This window comes from Dromaius novaehollandiae, chromosome 3 (genome assembly GCF_036370855.1).
Source record: "Dromaius novaehollandiae isolate bDroNov1 chromosome 3, bDroNov1.hap1, whole genome shotgun sequence".
In the NCBI taxonomy this organism is placed as follows: Eukaryota; Metazoa; Chordata; class Aves; order Casuariiformes; family Dromaiidae; genus Dromaius; species Dromaius novaehollandiae.
In genome coordinates, this window is record NC_088100.1 from 11704898 (window position 1) to 11723831 (window position 18934).

At 35.7% G+C, this 18934-nt stretch overlaps 1 protein-coding gene across 3 annotated transcripts in view; it reads left to right on the forward strand.

Annotated features, from left to right (window-relative positions):
* The window catches only part of WDR35 (WD repeat domain 35), a 44712-nt gene extending 25825 nt beyond the window's left edge, over nucleotides 1–18887 (forward strand). For 2 of the 3 annotated variants that reach the window (XM_026103422.2, XM_064508434.1), the window contains 14 exons: nucleotides 19–72; nucleotides 2004–2113; nucleotides 3560–3770; nucleotides 4367–4447; nucleotides 4578–4714; nucleotides 7568–7771; nucleotides 9657–9803; nucleotides 11067–11199; nucleotides 12073–12183; nucleotides 13342–13506; nucleotides 14526–14666; nucleotides 15466–15622; nucleotides 16258–16498; nucleotides 17631–18887. In XM_026103422.2, coding sequence (XP_025959207.2) covers nucleotides 19–72; nucleotides 2004–2113; nucleotides 3560–3770; nucleotides 4367–4447; nucleotides 4578–4714; nucleotides 7568–7771; nucleotides 9657–9803; nucleotides 11067–11199; nucleotides 12073–12183; nucleotides 13342–13506; nucleotides 14526–14666; nucleotides 15466–15622; nucleotides 16258–16498; nucleotides 17631–17781 — 2043 coding nt within the window. In that variant the 3' untranslated portion in view covers nucleotides 17782–18887. The remainder of the gene's footprint in view (nucleotides 1–18; nucleotides 73–2003; nucleotides 2114–3559; nucleotides 3771–4366; nucleotides 4448–4577; nucleotides 4715–7567; nucleotides 7772–9656; nucleotides 9804–11066; nucleotides 11200–12072; nucleotides 12184–13341; nucleotides 13507–14525; nucleotides 14667–15465; nucleotides 15623–16257; nucleotides 16499–17630) is intronic. The other variant, XM_026103423.2, reaches the window with a different exon arrangement.
* The last annotated feature ends 47 nt before the right edge of the window (nucleotides 18888–18934 follow it).

Genomic DNA, 18934 nt, shown 5'->3' on the forward strand with positions numbered 1-18934 from the left:
TTGCTTGTATGCTTTCAGGGAACAAGAGATCCAATTTGTGCAATAACAGCATCTGATAAGATACTACTTGTGGTAAGTTATAGGATTAAAATAACTTCTACCTCTGGCACTCGTAGGCAGGAGACTCTTCTGCAGTGTATATATTAAGTCATCATTTCAAAAGCTTTTCTGAATTTAGGTTGGGAGCTTGTTTAATTTAGGTATTTGCCTTGTACCTGGATTTTAGGTGAAGCAGTCCACCTCACTGAAGTACCTAAATTCCTTCCGTGGTCTTTGCAGACAAGATCTCTTTCTAGAGGCCTTCAAAGGCAACCTCACAGGTCCTTCCATTAACCTAGATTCTTTCTTTAGGATGACTAATTCAGTAAGTGCCTACATTCTAAGTACAGACTAGTTCCCTGAGTTAGTAATTACAGGTAGGTCTTTATTCACCTATCTCAGGATAAAGTCCAGGTCAGGGCTTAATTCTGTATTTGAGTTCTGGGAAGTCTCTTCTAAACTAAGTAAATGCCCCAAGATTTACAAAGTTTGTCTGTTTACATATTAATGTATATGTAAATATATGTATAGGTATTGTATATGATGATAGGCAATATTACATTTCTATATTAAACCTTTGTATCATGCCATATAGTTGATGCATTTTTTTTTTGTCTGAAAAAAGTATTCTCATTATATGAACAGACATATAGGTGGGCTTTAGAGCAAACTAACTTACCAGAGCAAGGATAGAAAGATAATTATTTCTTCATCTTACCCATCTCCCCAGTGACTCTTGACATTTTACATGTTCCTGTTCTGATGATTTTTTTTGTTATATCCTTTTATTGTTTTTTTATAAAAGGAGTGAGTTACTGGAAAGAATATGAATGAAGAAACTGTGAGAGTTAGTAAGTGACTTTGGGGATTTGTTCATGCCTGAAGAATAGAGCAAGAAAAAGTACTGAGGAGGATAATTAAGCAGCGACAGGGTAGTTAAGCAGTGACCTTAGTAAAAGGCAGGGAAGGAAAGGAAATGCCTTTGAGACCAGATCTGGAGAAATATGCTGAAGATGAATGGGTATTACAGTGATCAGATTTTTCTAATGTTTCTGTCCAAATATGCTTTTCAGTTTGTAGGCTGGACATATGTCAAAAAAGTTAAGGTGAAATATGAGGATTGTAGAAAGAGGTAACTCTCGGGGGGGTGGGGGAAGGCAAAACCACAAAGAATAAAGTTTGAATTATTTTAAAGTTAAATATTGACTAAGTAGCAACATAAGAGTTAAAGGTTAAACAGCAGGTAAAATATTCTGTTCCTTATTCTACGAATGATAAACACTATGAGAAACAGTGGTAGCGACCACTTCAGTCCAAGGATGTCAACCTCAGTTTAGACTGTGGGCCTGATACAGTGTCTTGACACAGGGCATGGATGTGTCATTCAACAAAAGTTACTAAAATAGAGATTTCTGTAAAAAATGAACCATATTGGTACTTCAGATGTGTTTGCTGTTACTCAAGCCTTTGAATAACCAGCATTTACTTTACAGGCTAGCACAGGTCTTCAAGTAATTGGTGACACTTGTTAGCATGCAGACAGCACTATATGAACACAGCTGTGCTGCTTTCAGACAGCTGGTACTGTCACGGCATGGTTTGAGTGGATTTACCAGCATGGGACAGGGATCTCTGCACTGGTCTCCTTTTCTGGGGTTGTGGGCTATATCTGAAGACTGGGAAGTCTGTGGGCTGCTGAAACTCTTCCATGGGCTGTATCTGGGCTATGGCTGTACATTTTAATGTCCCTTATTAAAGCAGATCTGTAAATCATAGCATCTTAAGAAACTCTCTTGTTTAAGTAGCAGAAGTCAGAACTTCTAGTGTGATGCTATTCCCTCTCTCCAGTTCTGTTTCATTTATGCAAAAATTGTTTAGCCTAGTCCAACACCTAAAGAAAAGCTTGTTGAGCAGTTTATTGGTAGGAAAGCTGTCTGAATAAGCAAGCACTGCTTTTTCTCTAGGGAAGAGAATCTGGCACTATTCAGAGATACAGCCTCCCTGGCGTTGGCATAGTTCAGAAGTATACCCTGAACTGTCGGGCATATCAGCTGTCTTTGAACTGCAACTCCAGGTAAGTTACCTCTCTGCACACAGCTACCTGATTCTGAAATAAACTGCTATAATCAGTGAGAATACTAATAATTATGTAGTAATTTTACTTTAATAAAATTAATAGGTATTTTATATTAATTACTGGGGGTTGCTTAACCACTTAATTATTATATCTGGGCAGCTGGCAGATTGCTGTGAGAGATTGTGTTAGTGTAAGGATGTGTGTCAGAGGTTTGAGGAAACAGGTGCATGAGAGTACTTCTGATTTATCGGATAAACCAAGCATGAGTTTCCTATGATTGTGAGTTGATGAAAATAGGACTATAACCTGAAACTTTGTCTCTGGGGTTTCTTTCTTTTTCTGTGTGCTTGGAATGCCTGGGTAGTTTGTTAGTCCCTTGTTAATCTTCCACTGTTTCAAGCTGTAGCTGGTGGCAAAGCTCCTAGCAAGACTGGTTTTCCTGAGCTTCAGCTGTGCCAATGCTGAAGCTGTTTTCTACTTAGTAGTCAAACATTAACAGCCAGTTGTTTGCAAGAGCGTGAGAGTCTTGGCAGAAAGGGCAAAAAATAAAGTGACAAAAGAATATTTGTAAGACAGTGATTTTAATAACTTCAAAATAACTTTATAATTTCAAGCAGATTTTGTAATGTATATGTAGATTGCTCACCTCTTTAGGTATATATTGAAATTACATTGCTTCACTTAATAGACATTATGATCCAGTCAAAACTGCATTAGTCTGGTTTTGAGCCCAAGCTGTTACCTTCCTAAATGATTTTGTGCTAGTGAAAAAGACTCGGATCCACAAGTGTTTTGATGTAAACTTTCTAAATTGCTTTTGACATTTTACTTATAGCAATCATATTTTTCATATATTTTAAGTGACTTAAAGTATAATCCAGTTAATCTTTGAATACTTTATATTGTCTGGAAAAAAAATCAAAAAATATCCTTTGTAGAAAGAACAGAAATTCTGCTTCATGCATTCATACTGCAAATCACTCCACTGTCTTTTTAGCTTAACAATCTGCTTCGTTGCCTCCTATTAAATAATGAAAAAATAATTGTGTGTGTTTTTCTTAATTTTAGGCTCTGTAAGGAGAACAATTTAGTCAGGGGGCAGAAACTGCCATTTACTCAGCTTGTTCTTTAAAGTACTAAGTATCTTCAAAATACTGGATGAAAAATGGGCCCATTTCAGAACCTTACAGGGCCAGATGCTATAGGTGCAGATGGAAAAATATGTATTTGAGAATATCTTTTTTCCATGTTTCTAATCTCACTCAGCTGTAAAAATGAATGATAATTGCATATGTCTCACTGAATCTCCCAAACTATACTGGTATTAGATTAGAGGAAAAACTTGGCCTGGGTATGCCAGTTCAGGGAATTACTTCAGAATTACCGCTTTAAATAGTACTATTTACCTGTCCTGGTTTTCTTTCTTCCTTTGTTTTTCTGCAGTCGTGTTGCTATCATAGACCTTTCAGGTGTTTTGACTTTCTTTGACCTGGATACACGGGTAATAGACAGTACAGGACAGCAAGTGATAGGTGAGCAGCTGAAGTTGGAACGCAAAGATGTCTGGGATATGAAATGGGCCAAAGATAATCCAGATCTGTTTGCAATGATGGAGAAAACAAGAATGTATGTCTTCAGAAACTTGGATCCTGAGGTAAAAATGAGCATAGGTATTTTATCAGTTTTACAAATTCACTTGTAAATTCATGGCTCTATATTCAATAGTATTATTTTTGTGCTTACAGTTTAATCAGTCAAGTATTTGTTTAAACAAACTTACTTCTGGAAATCTCAAAACCTAGTCAACTCTAATGCCGGACTGTTTTTTTAAGGAACAAGTGAACTACAAAATGAACTATAAGTACTGGAAAAATAAAAATTCTGTCTTATTTTTCTTATTTGTATGAGATTTTCAGTAACATTGTTTTTGTATGCTTAGAAAAATAATAAATACAATTTTAATAAAGTTATTTGTAAAATATAGTTCAGTTAAATCCAAATATTGACAGATGTTCCTTGATATTTTTTTTCCTCATAGTGTAGTTATAACAAACATGAGGGTTTTAATTATGTCTGTGTTTATGGCATTGTCAATAGTGTTAATGATTTTAGTATTTGTTTCCTGTTGGAAATATGATCAAATCCTAGTCTGGAGAAGAAAAAAGTTTGTTTATGTATACTGAATGGATTTGGTTAGCATTTAATCAGTTTGAAAATTGTTTATTCCCTTTTAACCTTATTTACTTCAAGGAACCTATTCAAACCTCTGGATATATTTGCAGCTTTGAAGATTTAGAAATCAAATCTGTTCTTCTGGATGAAATATTAAAGGTAAGTATAATTAAATTTATCTGATAGGAAAAGTTGGTGTTTTTCTTAATGATTTGAACAGTAGATATCTTTAAGAATGAAAATAAAGGTGACATAGAATAAAATGTTCTCTCTTTATCTATTATGTTAGAATCCTGAACATCCTAACAAAGATTACATCATCAATTTTGAGATTCGGTCACTACGAGACAGTCGAGCACTGATTGAAGAAGTTGGGATTGAAGAATCTTCCCAGTTCATAGAAGATAATCCACATCCCAGACTTTGGTAAACCTCTTTATCCAACAACTTCCTTGGTTTAAATTGGTGTTCTCTCATAGTCTCTTCCCTTCTAGACAGAGCTAGTTATTCAAGTTAAAAAAACAAACAAAAAAAAACCCAAAAAACCCCACAGCAGCACACCTTCCACTCCTTCCCCCTGCCATCCCAGTCTGGACCAGCATGCAGCAGATCTATTGAGAAGGTAATCATTTGGAGAGAAAAAAAAAAAAAAAAAAAATTAAGTGTTCAGCTGCAACTAGAAGAGCTGCTGTTCCAAATGAGAACATCAGCGTATTGAGACTGAATCCCCTCCAAAAGAGGTATTTCAGTGTTGATGTAAAGCCTAAGAAGGACCTCAAGGTCCCTTGCTAGCCTGTCTCCCCAGCAGTTCTGCGGTTAGCATATTTGATGGTTTCTAGCTGGTGGTGTTTTGGTTTCCAAGACTGCAAGAAAGTGCGTTTTTCATTCCTGGGCATTTCAGAGTTCATGTTTTGGGAGATGCTGAGCTCTGAGTTCAAGACTCCTCAGTGGCCATCTTAATAAGAAACTTGAGACCTGTATTTCCAGGCAGTGGTCCAGTGCTTCCAGGCTCCTAATGCTTGGCAACACCCCAAAAAAGTGGGCTATTGTTAAAAATTAAACTCCATAATTTTACGAATGTTTTGGTACCTACAATAAAAGCAACACTCAGTACATTACAGTAATGGGTATAGGGTACAGGCTCAAAGCACTGTTCTGCTCCATGCTGCATAAACACAAAAACAGTGCTCCTGCTTTTAGGGGTGAAGTCTAAACATATGAAAAAACTGGCAGAAAGAATGTAAGGTAATTTTAAATTGGTTAATTTTTTTTTTTTTTTTTTTTTTTTTTTTTTTTGTAAAGAGTTAAACTGAACCTTCATGACAAAGCCTAAAGCCTAGTAGGGGGGATATATTAGAATCTTAATAAGATAAGAGCAGTGGGAGTCGATTAACCTTGTAGGACAGGCGATAAAGGAGAGAAGTGATAAGGGGAGGGTACATCAGTCATGTTTTGATATGACCATGCAGAAGGAAATAATATGAGAAAAGGAGACTTAGGCATGTTTAAATTAAACACTGTCTCAGCTGTTGAACTAAATCTGAAAATCCTGCATAGCAAACAACAAGAAAACACCTCTGTGAAAACAGGCATTCTGGAAATCTATTCAGTGACCCATGTCTTAGGGGCTGGAAGAGTAATCACCATAGTAAATAATTTAATGAAAAGTCAATATCCAAAACTTAAACCCTCATTGACAAGATACTTGTGGAATGCTGCCAATTCTCTTTAACTCTCTGGAGATCATTACTGTATCTGTGCATTTCTGTAGTAATTTTTGGCTCTATTTTAAAGAAGACTGATTTATTTCACCACTGGAGATTTGGCTTGTGCCAAGGGGATTTGAGAATTCTGTGTTAATTCTAGCAGTTCAGAGAGGAGTTTAGAATTGCTGAAAGACCAGCCAAGAAGACTAGCTTTAAAAGTTAGTCCTATGAAAACATTCCTTGCCATCCATTTGTGCTTTTGTCTTTATCTTTCAGAATTTACATTCTTAAATAGGATTTGATAACTACATGTTAAAAGCTTCTGTAATAGTACTAGTAATCATATTGGTTTAAGTGTGTTGGGTAAAGTTTTAAAGTTTTGCGAGTCTTTGTTTTTACTAAGGTCTTGAATTAACTGAAGACTTTTGGCATTTTGAGCTTGCATTTTTTGATAGTACCATCCACTTATTTAAATATAAAATGACTATTAGTTTTGTGACAGTCTATGTCTCAGTAAAAGTTTTATGTAGAAAAATCACAAAGTCTAGGTCAAATACTGCTCACTTTACTCCAGAATTGCCATTGACTTAATTTCGATTATACAAGAAACCATATGGTATGCCACATATTTACACAGAACAGATGCAACGTAAATGTTGGATATACAGCAAATACATTCTGGGTCAGAACAGGACAGTGACCTTATTGCTAGAGCTCTACAAACAGGATGTAGTGTGTAGCAGATTCATTACATTTGCCGTATAGTTTTTCTCTTGCTTTCATTGATGTCAGTGATGAGCACTTGAGTTGAAGTGATATTAATCTTGTCAAATTGATGCAGAAATACTGAGTGGATACTGCCCAAGCATGACTTGCACCACTGAATACAGCAGTAGTATATTACTGCTTTTGTCAGTGGATTGACTTTGAGTCAGAATGTCAAGTGACCACTCTAAATTTACCTAGCCTTATTTTCACAGAAAACTCCAGAGCTCATTCAAGCACCTGATAGAGAAAGGTTGGCCTGGAGGTGGAAATTCTCTGCTTATTTGCAGATCTCAACCACCTGGGCAGCAGCAGTACAAGGCTTCCCAAACTGTTCTGCTAACTGGGCAGGGAACATCCAAATGAGTGAGAAGTATAATTTATTATTCATGGCCAGTTTAGTTGGAGGCCTTCAGTCTGAGGCTGCCATTAAGTTTTAAAGTTATGATTGATGCTTAGGGATAAATATCTAAATGGAGCTGTGTTGAGACAAGCCACACATTTCACATAGGCCAACTAAGATCTGTAACGCCATTCCTACCAATCCAGTGTGGATTTGAGCAGCTGAGCAAAAGAATATTAGCAATCATTTGAACATGTTCCCTTGAAGAAGTCCTGGATACATCAGAGAACATAGTTGTGACAATCATGCAACTGAATTAAGATTAGCTAATAAACAATGCCATTTGCTATTGCAATAGCACTAACTTGACTGTCATTTTTACATAACAGCTAATTTAAGTGGATCCTCATTTAATTTCTTTTTAAAGCTGCTTTTCTATCTGTTACGCTCGTGTTTTTCACACAGGCGTCTCCTGGCTGAAGCTGCTCTTCAGAAGCTAGATCTGCAGACTGCTGAGCAAGCTTTTGTGCGCTGCAAAGATTATCAAGGTATTAAATTTGTGAAGCGTCTAGGCAACCTGCAGAGTGAGTCAATGAAGCAAGCAGAAGTGGCAGCCTATTTTGGCAGATTTGAAGAAGCTGAAAGAATGTATTTGGATATGGACAGAAGGTAACTGCATGTAGTCATCTCAGCAGCAAATAAGGAAAAAATGCCTGAAAAATATAAATGCTTGACCTAATAAAAGAATGGGTGTTCTAGCACTGAAAACTCTTCACCAGTTTCTGCATCAGATGAACACAAAATAGGATCAGATGAGGAGAATTTTGTTGTATTAGTGGATAACCAATCCTATATGTAAATTAGCTTTTCTGCAAACATGTCTGCATGCCTCAGCTGCTCTAGGTAGTACTATGTTTTATAGATATTTTCAGCAAATATTTTGTAGATATTTCAACTGGCATTCCAAAAATACAGACAAACAACTTTAAACTAATGTTTAATTTATGTACTGTTGGTCTTAGTTAGCCATTGCCATATACATATCCTTTTCAATTACATGTACAAATAACAGAGTTCTTAACTAATCTCTGGAAAGACAGAAAGGACCTTGGATGAAATTGTGGACAACTCGATGGGAATTTTTGCTCAGGAATAAAAACAAACAAAGCGAAATGATAATATTACGGAAAATATAAATTAATGGCAAGTAGTTAGCAGTCTCTATTTCTGATCATCCTTTTTCAGTAAGAGGTTGCAGTTGAACAATGTAGCCTGTAGGTGGTGGTCAAACCTGGAGAAGCCTGAATCACTTCTGCACATGTGAAATTTATAAGCCTTGATTAATGGAGTCATGAAAGAAAGAAATTAGAGAATGCTGGAGAAAAAATGGTTTCTTTTAAGCTGTGAGAATGAAGAACCTCCCTCTTCCCCAGTAAAGAGGGGTTAGGCCAGAAGTGGGGAGGGAAATGCATGTTAGAACCTGTAATAGAATAATGTCTTTCAAACAATTAGCCCATAGAAATATGCTATTTTGGAGAGGTGAACTGCCTCACAAACACTTCAGTTGCACTGCAACACTGGTGTTTGGATATGACATATTCCCTTCCACAAGGTTGAAGAGAAAACTGACTATTATGGGCTTGTAGAAAACAAGGACCAACTTTCTCTGGGCAGGTTTCTTCAACAATAGAGCACCTTACTTCTCAGCTACAAGAATGAGAATTCTGCGTAGACCTTGCATATCTCCTCATCACTAGAAAATCTGCATAAGGACCATCCAGAAATTAGACTGAAATAAATTTAGTTTTGAAATATAATTTTGAATATGTTCTAGATACATGTTCTTATCTAGCTGTATGTGTTGACTTGCTATTGCATTCCTTAACTTGTGCATAAGTTTAGGGTGTATATATCTCTCTCATTTCTTTTCTATTCACCTGCAAAACTATTGCATTTTCACATACAGAATTCTCATGTTACAAGGGGAAAAAATGTGCCAGACAGACTCACAGTGGTTCATACATATGTGTGAATAATAAAAGCAGAAGATTGATTTTTCTCCTACATCCAGTGTCATCTTGAATCTGAAAGAGAAATCCCTGAAATGCATTTTATTATGTATCATCCTTATTCAGTATTATTCCTTGCTCCTCAGCCTTTCCCCATATCTCCCTTCTGCTTTGAACCTTTTGCAGCTGCTGCCATCTATTTTGCTTGTTGATAGTGAAAGATAAAGAGCACTATACAGAAAAAGAGGAAACATGAAGCAGCAGCAGCCCATGTGCCTCACCAGCTGCTCATTTAATGTGCTTCACATAGGAGTATGGCTAAAAGGGAAATGCATACGTACGGCATATGTAACCTTTGAGCTCTCTGGGTATTTAGTCTCACAGAATGCTGTTTAAATTGTACAAGATGTCGGGGATCATTGTGATAGCTGTGATACAGATTATGAACAAGAAAATATTTTTGGATGTTTTTCTCAAGATTTTTGCTAGCTATTTTATTTTTTTCCTCTGATTTTTTTTTTCTTCATATTTTCTGTTTATATTAGAGATCTTGCCCTTGGACTACGCATAAAACTGGGAGATTGGTTTCGTGTATTGCAGCTATTGAAAACAGGGTCAGGTGATTCTGATGATGCCCTTCTTGAACAAGCACACAATGCTATCGGAGATTATTATGCAGACCGTCAGAAATGGTATGTTCTGCAGCGGGAATGGTAAGAAGGCAAATACAAAAGAAATGATAAAAGTGATAAAAAGACTTGTGTTATGAAGCAAGACAGACATCAGGAAAGCCAGGATGGAACAGGTGGGATGACTGGAATGACCAGGTTTAGCACAGCTCTTTTATGGTTAATAAGCTTCACATGGCATTTTTTCATCACTGCCTATGCCTTTGAACAGAGCTGTTGATCAACTATCTAAAGAATGATGGAAATAGAAATCTCAGTTTTGCTGGAAGCCTGGTTGCCTAAAGATATGTGTGTGGGGGGAAATACCTATAAAAAGATTTATATATTAGGCTGGATATAAAAAGTATTACAAAAAAATATAGTTAAAAAGCAGGAGAGAAGTATTAAACATCAATGAATTTCAAAATTAACCACAAACTTTCAAGTAATTTTAAAAACATAAGTATATGAAAAGGTCCATGGGTCAGTCTCACCTGAGGTCTGTCTCCAGCTGTAGCCAAAACTTCCCTAGCCCAGAGAAGAGTTTAAGCATAGTGTGCACATATGGTACTTCTCCAGAATACATTTTTCACTGAAGGACTTAATGAGCCAGAAGGGGTGTCTTGGTAGTTAATAACTTTCACTGAATTTTTCTTTCATATGCTTTATTGCCTTTTAAACCCATGTAAACTTTCATCATGCAAAACATTTTGCCTCATGGAATTCCACAGCTTCACTACATATTGCAGTTGCCCACCCTATATTATCCCAAAGTGCCTGGGTCCCAAAGTAGTTTAAAACTTCTGATAGATTCTGAAGCTCAATTTTTAGATGCTTTAGGCAACTTCAGAGATGTGTTTGGAGACCTTGGTGCTTGTGTTTCCCATTGACTTCAGCTGGAATGAAGATCAGGTCATACATCTTTAAAGAATGGAGGCACTCAAGTAAAGCCCTCTTCTGAGAGTTTAGTTGCAAATTGTCCATGGTCAGCCATGAGCTGTGCAGAAGTAGGAATACAATTTAAGATTCCCTGACTTCCTAACCTTGTGCTAGTCAGAGAATCAGTCTTGCTACTGCTTCAAAATCATGACCTTTGAATATTACAATGTTTAGTGTATTTTATAAAAACAATGAAATTCTAGCTACAAAAGCTCTCTCAAAGCTACCTATTTAAAATAATGTCACTTCTGATTTACAGATGCAAAAGCCTTACCCATTTAGAAGTTTATAATTTGTGTTTGTGTATCAGATGACAGCATATTTACATTTATTTATTTTTCTTTGTAGGGTAAATGCTGTACAATATTATGTACAAGGGCGAAACCAGGAACGTTTAGCTGAATGTTACTACATGCTAGAGGATTACCAAGGACTGGAGAATCTAGCTAACTCACTTCCAGAGAATAATAAATTGCTTCCTGTAAGCAAAAAGCACCTTCATTTTTCATTGTCTCATGCTGAACTACTTATTTACAGTATCCCATCTTGGGAAGGATAAGAAAAAAAAGAGAAGGAATGCAGTATATGACCTACTTATTTAAATGGTGTTACTCAGGTATATTAGGGTCTAATGTTATTCCTATTTTCTTGCACCATCATTCTTCCTTTCCTTTATTAGCCAGGTTCCCCAGATAGATCTGTTTATTTGTCATGCTCCATGGCTACTTTATTTATTTATTGCTTTTATTTTGTGGCCTACTCTACACTAGGTTCTTTTTGGATGTTAGTTGTAGTGGAAATGTTAATGGAAAGCAAAGTATTTTTGAGATATTTCCAATGCCTAAAGGAGGCAAAGTTGATGGTGAGACTTGAAGTGATCTACTGAGTAATAACTAAGTTAAAACTAGATGATAATGACTTATTACTCCAAAATGCTTGGAAAAAGCAAAATTGGTAATTTACTGTCGTTTTCTGTTGTTTGAGCAAAGCAAGCCATAGCACTGTCTTTTTTAACCTCTTCCTTATATCTGAGTTTCATAAAATAGGCACTAAACAGTAATGGTAGTCCTTCTAGTAGGATTTGACTTGAAAGAAGATTTTTCTGACTTTCATTATTATTTTTTTTTAATTCAGAAGCAGTGTAGGTTCTATAAATTAGAATATGAAAATAGAGTGTAGTTCTAAAAATTTACAACAGGATGTGTTGTCTTCACAGGATCTGTAAAGCAAACAAGGAACCCTTCACCTGCAACTTTTGAGATTAAATTAAACAAGGATAACAGTATTGTAGTTGCTAACACAAAGTACCAAAAATCCAGGAATGAATTTAACATGGTGCTGATTCTTTTTGCAGGATATAGCTTATATGTTTGTAAGAGTGGGGATGTGTGAGCAGGCTGTGTCTGCCTTTCTGAAATGTAGTCGACCAAAGGATGCTGTCGATGCCTGTGTACATCTCAAGCAGGTAAGATGACAATAAGTAATCTGCTTTACCCTTTCCAATACTAATTTAATAGTGAGATTTTTATAGTGGTGCCCCATTACATGCAAGTTGTTGTTAATTATCTGATGATTCTTCATGATTTCTGGAAAATTCATATTTTAATGCTTAAACCAATTATCTGAAATTAGGGTAGACCACTGGAGGGACAACTATATGCATCTACAGCAGCAGTGCTGGTGTGTGTGTGTGGTAAACATGCTCAGCATACAGACATATGTGGACCTGTGGCCTCTGTAAGGGTAGGCTGTAGGCAGCTTCAGGTCAGCAGAAGTGCTGCCTCCTGGGGGAATGGGAGGAAGATTGGAGAGGTTTTGGCTGCTCATTTTCAACATTCCTCCTCCTTTCTTCTATGCAAATGTATTTGTGGCTGAATCATGATGTAGCTGGGAAAAAAAAATGATCTAGCTGGGAAAATAATCTGTATGTTTACAGCTGGAACTGTTCCCCAGTCTGACTATTTGCCTGCAAAAATGTTTGTGTCAACACAAATAAGAGAGAAAATGAGGGGGGAACAGAGGAGCTTGATGTTTGATGTAGGGGACTGACAGCTGGCTCATGCTGGCTTTAGGTGGACAATTTCCTAGTTTATGATTCTCAAGTGCTAGTAGGTATGAGATTCGACCAAGTTTCTCAGTCCTGCCAAAATTTGGGGTAAACATAGTAGCCAAACTGTTGAAGATCAGGAAAATTTACAGATAAAAATATGGTGTGTAGAAGGATAAATTAATTTTTCTTGTTTATATCTTGAACTTATGGGCTGAAGTCCTCTTTTAGACATGTTTTTGAGGACCTGGATTTCAGTAAGATCAGATGTGTTGAAATCCATGTGTCCAAATGAGAGCAATGAAGTGATCTTGCAAAGCTTTTACCTGTTAAGAAACTGCTTTGTGTGCAGTTTTGGACCAAGGTGCATTTGTTGCACAAGCCTGCTGTATCATATGATTGGCAATGACATTAGTATTTCTATTCTCTTGCTTTTACTTTAATTTTGTAGTAGCTGGGTTCTAAATAGTGAAGAAGTGTTGCATATAAATGTTGCAGTTCATTCCTGGAAAACTTGTTCTAAGAATGTGATGGAAAAATTGTGTGGTTAATCTTTGTATCCGCTTTTATTTCTAGTGGAATAAAGCTGTGGAGTTGGCTAAAAATCACAATATGAAAGAGATTGGATCCTTGTTAGCTAGATATGCAACTCATTTGCTGGAAAAGAATAAAATTCTTGATGCAATAGAACTTTATCGTAAAGCCAATTATTTCTTCGATGCTGCTAAGCTCATGTTCAAGGTACTGCAGGTTTAATTTTTATTTCAAATAATAAAGGCTAGTCCAAAACCACAGTTATTTCCGTGTTATTTTTATTTTCTTGAGGCTATTTTGGTGTTAACAATATCCAGGCAATAAGGAGATACCATTACATGGGATACTGGAATGATGAATCCAGGTCCTAAGTTTTGGTACCTCTGTCTGAAGTAGTTTTTGTGGATACCCTCTGTAGCCAGTAGAGAGAGAGAAAAAAGCTTTTAGGACACATATCATCTAACTTATTCTGAGACTTTATCTTCAGAATGAGAGGAACTGCACCTCAGAAAAGATCCTGTTGCCCTACATTGACTGGTGAAGGAATACAGAAGACTAGCTTGTTTGCAAAGTCTAAGTTGTTGACTTAAGGATAAAGGAGATGAAACTAATGCACACTGTGTATAATAACTATGTCATTAAGTAGAAGCTCATGTCAGAGTTAAATTTTGTGTATTCCTACCTTTAATTAGAAACTACTCCTGTGCGCTTTTGAGATTTTTGCTTAGATTTGATATTGGCTGCAGAGATTTCTGTATGTATCTAAAGTCCTTAAGAAGACTGATATAATGTTACTGTAAATATTTGATGTAAAAATGACATGTGTGTTACTCTCAAAAGCCATTCTTCTCATGTGGGAAAACCGCTAGGCTTTATTGAAACCTATATCTTTCTCAAGCTTGACTGTTTAAAAATCAGCTACTTTTAAATTTTACTTTTATGCAAGTCCGTTGATTTACATATGGTTACGTTGATTTCTCTTTCCCAAGAGTCTGGCTCTGTATACTTGCTGGTTGGCTAAATAAATATAGAATAATGTATTCTTCACCTTAGACATTTTTGTCTGTAGTTCTGTTCACAATCTCAGTTCTGACATTCAAATGCAGAACTGTTTTTTAGTATAGTTTCCTAGGTTTGTACTAGCATGTAATCGTCCAAGAAAATTAAGTGACTTTTCTAGTTTTTTTAAATCTATAATAAATTCATTTTTTTCCTTTTTTTTTAAGATTGCAGATGAAGAGGCAAAGAAAAGAGCAAAGCCATTGCGAGTTAAAAAGCTGTATGTGTTATCAGCTTTACTTATAGAACAGTGCCATGAAAAAATGCAAAATGCACAAAAGGGAAAAGTTAAAGGAAAAAGTTCAGAGGTAGTATCTTGTTTTCTGAATTTTATAAAATATTGGCATGTGGTACTTAGAATAAATAAACCTATTTTCATGTGAGGCTATTAGTTTTTTAAATAACACCTTTTTTTCTAAGAACAAGGCTTTTATTTCTTTCCTTAAAACAAGTCTTTCATGGCAGCATGCCATTTAAAGTATTTTTTAAAAATATTTTAATTGTACATATTAATAGCGAGATATTCTTGTACCTAAGTTTGTGGTGTTCTTAATATTTTCACTATTAGAGTAGAAATCATAGTAAGAAACTCAGACTCTTACTTGTCAGAGACTAACTTTCCGTCATTTAAGTATTTATCCCAAAGAGAGATTATGTGATTAAATTAAGCTATGCTGGCTACAGTTTAGCAGGGAGACAGCTCCAGATATAGGGAAGCAAATGGAAGAAGTTTTTGTTGTTGTTTGTTTTTGTTATTTTTTTTTAAGTACTCTCAAATTTTCGTATTCAGTTCAAACAGTTTTATTTGGGATCTAGTGTTGAAATGCAATACTAATTCCAACTATGAACCAGTTTGCAGATGTGCACAAAATATATTTGTATACATGTATATGATGTTTATCTTTGAAAATTTGCACCATATGTTCTATATATGTACTGTATAGAATGCCTAATGATACTCATTTAGGTCCATGAATTTATATTTTCCCTAGTTAACATAGACAGTTGGTATAATCACTAAGTTCAGAAAAGTTCTTTTGGTCTTTCTCCATTTCCTGCTGTATCTGTTTTGTATCAAAGTTACTTGTGGCACTGCTTTGTTTTCAGATGGCTTCAGCTTTGGCTGGTTTGCTAGAAGAAGATGTCCTTTCTTCAGCTAATCGCTTTGCAGACAATGCTTGGCGAGGAGCTGAGGCTTATCATTTTTTTATACTTGCACAAAGACAGCTCTACAAAGGTTCTGTAGATGCAGCACTGAAGACAGGTAGGATTTCATTTTTAAACCTATAAAGAAACTATTATAATTTTACAAACCTGCAAAACATAATTTCATTTATAGTTGTCATGTTTTTTTATTTTTGCTGGATCCATGGAGTTTTAAACAAAACCGTATAGCGAACAGAATATGGCAGCAGTCAAGATACCTTGAAAGTATTTTCTTGAAGACTATGGAAGCCTAACTTATCAAATACTATCTGGTCAAACTGGAGAGTCTTTTTAGATGTTCTGTTGACTGTTTTGTTTATGTTTTTAAGTCACATCAGACTTTCAGTGATATTTTATGAAGCTCTACAGGGAAGTCAGGAAGGCAAATGGTGCCCTTTACTTTTTCCCAGTAATGAAGGCCCATTTCAGGTATTTCTAATGCATAAAAAAATGTGGCTTAGCAAGGCACTTTCAGTTCAAACTCAAATCCGCTTTTGTACTTTTTAAAAGATGTTGAACTACGTACACTTAGTTTTATTGCATAGTGTTTCATTGACATGACTTGGTTTATTTTGTCTAATGAAATTATTCATAAGATTAATACTACCCACTAGTAGTAATGGTTTCATGTGGAAGCTTGCATTTCTCAGAAGGCATGTCATGACATCTTTGGATCTTTTTTTTTCCTCTTAGCCCTTCATTTACGAGATTATGAAGACATTATCCCTGCAGTTGAAATCTATTCCCTTCTCGCTCTCTGTGCATGTGCACATAGAGCATTTGATATTTGTTCAAAAGCCTTTGTTAAACTGGAATCCTTGGAAACTCTCAGCCAAGAACAGAGGCAACAGTATGAGGATCTTGCTCTAGAGATATTCACCAAACATTGCCCTAAGTATAACAAAAAATCTGATCTGGATGATGTTCTTGAGAGGTGGGTTATATTTACATGATACTGTCATAATATGAGAACCTTTCTGCTGGTCTCTGTATATGGGCTTTTAGCAATGCAAATAGAAGAAAATGAGGTTTACGTGTCACCAAGTTTAATTAGGCATTTTGCTGCTTATACTGAATATTGGACAAGAGTGATGCAGGTGCTAGTCTCTTCTCAGAAGGTACCTGTGTGACACTACTGTTATTGTGGAAATAGCAATTGACCTTAAAGGAACAAGGCGTAAAGGTACAACTGCTTCTTAATTTGAAATGCAGGCGGAGAGAGCACACGAGTTTTAGGACCTTTGATAAGGTGTCATATGCCATTAGGTCATGTTACCCATGTTTATATCACCATTGTGGGATGATGCTAATGTGAATGTGTGACTCTTAACCAGTATAGTAAGAGTCTCCAATGTTTTGTTAAGTACCCTGAACCTATATGGTATGAGAAGATGAATAGATAAAGTGGAAGAGTTAAAGTATGAAGGGCATGTTTAAGGGGTAATTATTTGGAGTGGTTGTTCCTAAAGTAATGTCTTTTCCTGCTAAAAGCATGGAATTCTTGAATATGGAAGGCAGAGTAATCTGCAAATTCTGTAAGTGTTTCCTTTAACTTTTTGTGAAAAGGATTTTAACTTGCCTTGTTTGGTTTCACTGTGCAGGTATATAGAATCTGAGCTCTGAAACCACTAATGAGTAGTGGCTTAAGTGACTCATCATAGGAATAAATGTAATAGTAGCAGTCAGACACTGGACCTTACCTTTATATGTCCTGAACTGCTTCTTTTCGCTTAATGTTTGGATCTACTGGTCCTACTTTGCTGGCTACATTTTTTTGGGTGTGCCATCTGTTACGAAAAGATGATTTACACACTTAGCTATGTTACTGGTGTCCACAGTCATTTGATTTCATTACTTCCAATAAGAAATGGCATACATCTGAAGAGAGAAGTGGTATTTTACAGATGAGCATAAAAAGCTTTGCAACTAATTGTAGGTACACAAGTAAGATTAGAGGTATTTATGCTCTTTTGGAAATTTCTGGAAAACAAGTCTTTGCTGCTGTTTTAAAAATACATTTACATTCTTTCAGTTTTATTTACTTTTATTTACTTTTCTTTTAATAGTGGAGATGGGAAACTTCCTGTATGTGTTGCAACAGGAGATCCTATCATGGAGTATCGATTCTGGATGTGCAGTGTGTGTAAGCATTGTGTGAAAGCCAAAGAAATAAGCAATTATAACTTCTGTCCTCTGTGCCACAGTTCTGTAGCATAACAGGAAGTAAAGGTTTGTTTGTCCTCATATCTGCTATGTTTCATTAAAAAAAAAAAAAAAAGCAAGCCCTCTAAAATGTTACTGTTGTACTGTTTTAAAATACAGTTCAGGTATGATAGTGTCACAGATAATGTTACTATTATTAGAGAAACATTTCAAAAAAGAAATGAGAAACTTTAAGGTTCCATGTTAAGAAACAGCTGTGGTAATTGACTAAATTTTTACAGTGGTTTAAGGTAACAGCATTTTTTTTAATTGTAAATTGAACCTAGTTTCAAAACCATGCAAATTGAATGCAGGTTTATCTTAGTATGTTTTACTCTGTGAATTTCAAGAAAACCAATAATTTCCCATGGAATTATAAAAATGAAAAATGGAGCAAACTCAGTTTCCTGAAGGTAGTAATTCTTGAGTTGAAATAATGCACAGTAGTTGTAGTATTATTGTATACATTTTCCACTACTTGTTTTACTAGAATGATGGTGCTGCTTTAGTTGTACTTCACATTTATGCTATTTTCTTTTGCCAAGTGTATTGAAAACTATAGTACTAACAAAGAAGCTGCAGACATTTAGAAATCAATGCCTTTAGCAAGCATTTGAATTCTTAAGATTTTTTTTTTCCTGTGGTGATTTGCTTTATCAGCTAAGGAAACCAATATGAACCTTCAGCCTGGAAACTGTTAATGGGCGGCTACTTACAAATTAGTAGCCTGAAGTGAGCAGCTCACATCTGCTAAGCAGATCTCAAGAGTTATAACTGTCATCCTCATTATACATGAAGATTGAAAGGAGATGGAGTCTTATTTAGAAGTGAGCTTTTCTATTTTATTGCTAGATTTTAACCAATGCTTTGATGGTACAGTATGGAAATGTTGCAGGTCACTTATCCATGGTATGAGTTTTCTTCACAGCACTTGTCAGACTGGTAACATTTACAAGCATTAAAATTCACTTTGTATGTTGTTATTTTTTTGAGGAAAAGATGGTGAGGAGTCTCATTTCTCCTAGGATTTCTTTCGGAGCAAATAATACACATCTTTCAAATATTTTTAATGGAAGAAGTTTATATGTAAAATATATATTAAATATTTTTCTATTCAGGTATTTGAGCTTCTTTTCTTGTTTTAAAATTTAAATTTGAAGGACATACC